The following is a 4,751-nucleotide window of genomic DNA, read 5'->3' as shown; positions in this document are numbered from 1 at the left end:
AATGAGAGGAGAGGATAGGAGTAGTGTTGTAAATAGAAGTAGAAGTAGATGAAGGATTTATGTCCTCGACTTAAATGCAATTACTAATATATATTGGATCGTATTATAGAGATAATAAGTTCGTTATATTGGGTCGTCTATACGTCTTGGTAGAGAAAGCTATAGAACTTCGGATTAGTAAATAAATAAACCCGAAGCCCAATGTAACGGATCCTACAAGGTCACACATTAAACTTGGATCAACAAAAGAAACCTAGAGCCCAAGAGGGCCCTAGGGTGGCCGGCCAAGAGATAGGAAAAGGGGAGAGAAATCTGACCTAAATACTTTTATATATTTGGGTTATGCAGAAAAGAAAACAGTCAGTTTATTCTCTTATTATTTTCTCTCTCCTATTCTCTCTCTTCAAAAGTCACGTAATACTCCTAAAACAAGAAAGAAGTTTTCTTCCTTTCCAACTAGCATTGGTGGAGTGTTGATCTGGGTTGGTGGACTAAGTAGAGGAATCACATCTGAGATTCTCAATCCGGGTTCTTCAAGCTTTGTGAAAAACACGCTACAAAGGTTATTTCTAAACTTGTATGTGATCCTTAATTGTATATGCATGTGATCCTGATTTAAGTGCTTATGAATTTGATTCATGAAATTCCGCTTTATAGTACTTATATATTCCTACAGTAGACAGTAGTACAATACATTTAATGAAACAACTTTAGTTTACATGAAATAAGCAATATCTGAGATCAATACAATACATAATATACGAAGCTGTAGTAGAAGAAGTACAATAATTAAGCTGCATTAATGGCGATCTTCATTCCGCTCTGGCAATGCCCAGGGAGAGTGCATATGAAGTAGCTTGGACCCTTGCTCAACTTAATTCTGTCCTTCCCACTTTGGTAAACTTTTGCTCCTCTTGGTGAGCTGCAGCTATCATAACCCTTCTTACTAACTGGTACCACATTGTGTGTTGTCTTATCATAGTTGAATGCTGCAAATAACACCATCATTTTGTCCAAAAAGTAATTCGTTAGCTAATCAATAATAACATCAATTATTTATCTTACTTTATGGTGAAACCAACATGTAGTATAGTAAAGATCATTCAGCCATACAGCCTACATGTTAGATGTTCCTAAACGTTTTAAAATTTATTTATTACTCTCCTTCTCAATAATCTAACCTAGGGTCATAATGAGCTCGACCTGTTCGCGAATAGTTTAGGTTTAGCTTGACGAAAGTTCGGCTCGTGGAAGCTCAACTCGAATTCGGGCTCGGATCAAGACCATAACGAGCCAAGCCGAACTAGGCTAAGTTCGGCTCGAGAAACTCGTGAACATGCATGCTCGATTATTATTTTATATAAAAAATTAATATAACTTAAAGTATTTAATACGTTATTATATATTAGAACAGTTAAAAAAATTATTATAAGTATCTTTTTATACAATTTTTAACAACGAATAATTTATGTCGTTTGCTTTTGTATTTTTTTTAGAACTAGTTTGTGGTTTTCTTATGTATATTTTGGTTACCATATAAAAAAAGAAATAAAATATATTTTCTAGTGGTACTTTTTGAATCTAGTCTATAATTCTACAAGATCTGTCAACAATATTTTTAGTGTCAAATATGATATTTCTTTTTGGTTTAATGTTGTGTTGGTTTATTCTTAATTTGTTTCAAATCGAGTTCAAACTCAAGCTGAGCCGAGCCGAGCTCTCGAGTCGAACTCGAGCCTTGAAAGAAGCTCGGGAGCTCGAGCTGAGCTTCACTTATCGATTTCGTCGAGCTCACGAGCCGAGTACCAGGATCGGCTTGTGCGATGAGCACCCCTAATCTAACCTGTGTTTAAAACGTTTAGGAATAATATCAAGTTAATATTGTTCTATAGAAAGGCTATGATATACAATCAACTACCACTTAATTCACATTTCCGATTTTGGAAATTTTGGTATCTTGAAGACATTTGGAGAAACTTATTATTGATTAGCTACTTGGGAATTGTTTTATTAGCTCAGAGAAAGTTGGTTAGAACACAAGCAATCTTAATGGACAAAGTGCACGAATCTGTTGCGAAAGGGAGGGCCAAATAGAAATAGTTTTTGCTATAAATGAAATAGCATGATACGAAAGAATTTTATGTACCAGTTAAAACAGACCGAAGAAGTAAATCTAAGCAACAGATTGAGCATATAGCAAAGTTAACTTAAAATTGCCCAAAGTGACAACCTTAATTTTTGTTAAATCCCTCAGATTCCACAACATAGTTTTGTAGGACATAATGAACTTAAAACTATCCATAAATGGAGTTTTTAAATAATAAATACTCCCTCGGTATTTATTTAGTTTGCTCATTTAAAATCTTGACACTATTCACATTTAGATGTATAAAATCTTCTAAATTCTTCTCAACATAGAAGAAAAAATATAATCATGTGCTGTCTTGTTTAATTCGTCTCAATTTGTTAATATTCAATCATTATAATTTTTACTAATATGTAACGAAACATATTTAAGGTCGGAAAGTACATTGGCAAATGCACACGGTCAAAATAGACATACTAAAAAAATGTAGAAGTATCCCGTAAAATTAAAAAAATAAATGTTCTAGCTTAATAAACGCCCCTCAAGTAATTTTTGATATCTTTGGAGAAAAAGTATTTGTGTAACTGCACATCTTTAGTGTCACAAGGGACAACGACAAAGATGAGTTAACTGAAATCTATGCTCATAATTCGTAAGTGACAGTAATCAATTGGATAATTAAAAGTAGCTGTTGAGAAGCAAACACATAAGTTGGAAAAATATCCCATACAACTGTTGGAAATACTCAAGGAGCTAGTGGAATGGGCTGGCCGCCCAGGCACAAACAATCCCTAGCAGACCAGTGAGGCAGGGGCTTAGAAACCGTATGGGATGCTTCGCAACATCAGTCGGTAGTGTGCAATGCTACATCTACCCGGTGGGTAGTTAACCCACTAGAAATAGAGCATTAAAAAACTATTAGAATTGATGAGTTGGGTCCCAATATTTATTTATTTCTATTAGTAGTGGGTTGTTGACCCACTGGATAGATAAAGTTTTTTCCGTCGGTAGCAACGTAGCAGTGTAATAAGTGGCAGATCCAAAGCCCTCATAGAAAATCTTACATATCATGCATGATAAAAAGCAAGCAAAAATGAAGGAAAAGCAAGATAGAAATGATTATATGTAAAACAAAATCTGACCTAACATATCACCAGCTTTGAAGGGCTTGCCAGTAGACCAATTGTTGACATTAAAGGCCCACCCACCAGCTCCTCCTACTGTGTAAATAGCGCCAAGGGTTGGGTTAGTAAGAGTTAAGAGGCATAGTATGCCGACTCCAAGGAACAAACTTAGTTTTGCACTACCATTTCCCTGGCCCATGTCAAAGAAACTAATTAGAACACCTAACCTTAACCAAACTAGAATTTTAGAGAGATGGAGAGAGTGAAGAATGAAGTTCTGAGTTTTCTTGGAGTGATGAGTTAGAAGTTCAAAGCAGGACTACTATTTATAGAGCGAGGCAGGCCAGTAGGCCACTCCACTCATTTATTATTATCCAAGGCTTTTGGCTTCTTCCACACTCATGAAGTTTTGAGATATTGGTTTTGATATATGTAGATTTACGGGTTAATAATAAGTATTAAATATATTTTCTAAAATAGAATTATATAGTTTAGAAATTCTTAATGAAATTTTTCATCAATCAGTGTTTTTTAATGTGTACTTAGCTTGGTGTTTCCACATTTTACTTCTTTAGTGTTGCGCCCATCATCTTCTTATATATATATAGATGGCCTTCTAACTAATATCACCTTTAGTCCTCTACCAACTCCATTAAAGGTTTAAAGATACACCTCCACGCACTTACTGTTAAATATATAGATGAATAAAAGGGGCTAGGGGTAGTGACTATACTTTATTGGGATAATGTCAACTTTGCCAAATTTAGAATCATTACAAATCACGTACATATTTTTGGAACAACTCAGTTCTATGAAGTAATATATAAATATATTGCATAATTTTGTTATTCTGTTATACTTTCATCATGTTGGAAGCAAAAAGGTGGTTCAGTTTGCGCAAATTGATCTCAACTTACTAGTCTCAAACTTCATTCTTCCTCATGGAGAATGGGATTTACCAAAATTGCAACTGCACTTGCCAAATCATATAATTGTCATGGTCAAAGGCAGGACCGTCTTAAACATTTTAGAGGCCTTGTTCTAATTTTAGGATTGGGCCCTTAGTGTCATTTTTTTTGCAACTTAAATGACAAAAAAAAAAATCTTATATAATGTTACAATTATATATTTTTATCTTACAAATCGAAAAACTAAAACCTCAAAGTACTCATTTGAAATTGTATGTAACAACTCAATTCAAAATCAAATTATTAGTGATGTTCTATTTACAAAGATAACAATAATAATTTATCTATCTCACTCTAGAAGGTACAATAAAAAATAAGATTTATGTGATGAGGTAGCTGAACCTGTATACTAGTAAATTTGTGGTCACAAATTATTCAATTTTTATTAGGTAAATATACACTTCCCAAAAAGATACCCTAAAAATTTGAAAAGAAAAAGAGTAAGGAAAATAGTGGAAAAGTAATTATGGAGTGGTGGGGAGATGAGTCAAATGCTCAAACTCCAAGAAAATACCACAAGACTTGCAAAAAATAGGTATGATATGTTGGGGAAGAGATTCGAACTCAGCATGT

At 34.0% G+C, this 4,751-nt stretch overlaps 1 protein-coding gene across 1 annotated transcript; it reads right to left on the bottom strand.

The window, feature by feature from the left end:
• Positions 1-676: 676 nt before the first annotated feature.
• On the bottom strand, positions 677-3,757 carry LOC104905907 (basic blue protein). The gene is made up of 2 exons (XM_010694564.4): positions 3,229-3,757; positions 677-989 (listed from the first exon to the last, which is right to left on the bottom strand). Exons 1-2 carry the CDS (start codon positions 3,407-3,409, stop codon positions 790-792), a joined length of 381 nt encoding a protein of 126 aa, XP_010692866.1. The 5' UTR covers positions 3,410-3,757; the 3' UTR covers positions 677-789.
• Between the last annotated feature and the right edge of the window lie 994 nt (positions 3,758-4,751).

This window comes from Beta vulgaris, chromosome 1 (assembly GCF_026745355.1).
Source record: "Beta vulgaris subsp. vulgaris cultivar EL10 chromosome 1, EL10.2, whole genome shotgun sequence".
In the NCBI taxonomy this organism is placed as follows: Eukaryota; Viridiplantae; Streptophyta; class Magnoliopsida; order Caryophyllales; family Amaranthaceae; genus Beta; species Beta vulgaris.
Note: the sequence above shows the minus strand (reverse complement) of the source record. Positions and strands in the feature narration are given on the sequence as shown.

What these genes read in the sequence shown, in the direction of transcription:
- LOC104905907 (XM_010694564.4), bottom strand. Translation starts at nt 3,409, where the DNA reads ATGGGCCAGGGAAATGGTAGTGCAAAACTAAGTTTGTTCCTTGGAGTC. An exon ending in CAAAGCTGGTGATATGTTAG is followed by an intron (nt 990 to 3,228) that starts GTCAGATTTTGT and finishes TGTTATTTGCAG; the next exon opens with CATTCAACTATGATAAGACA.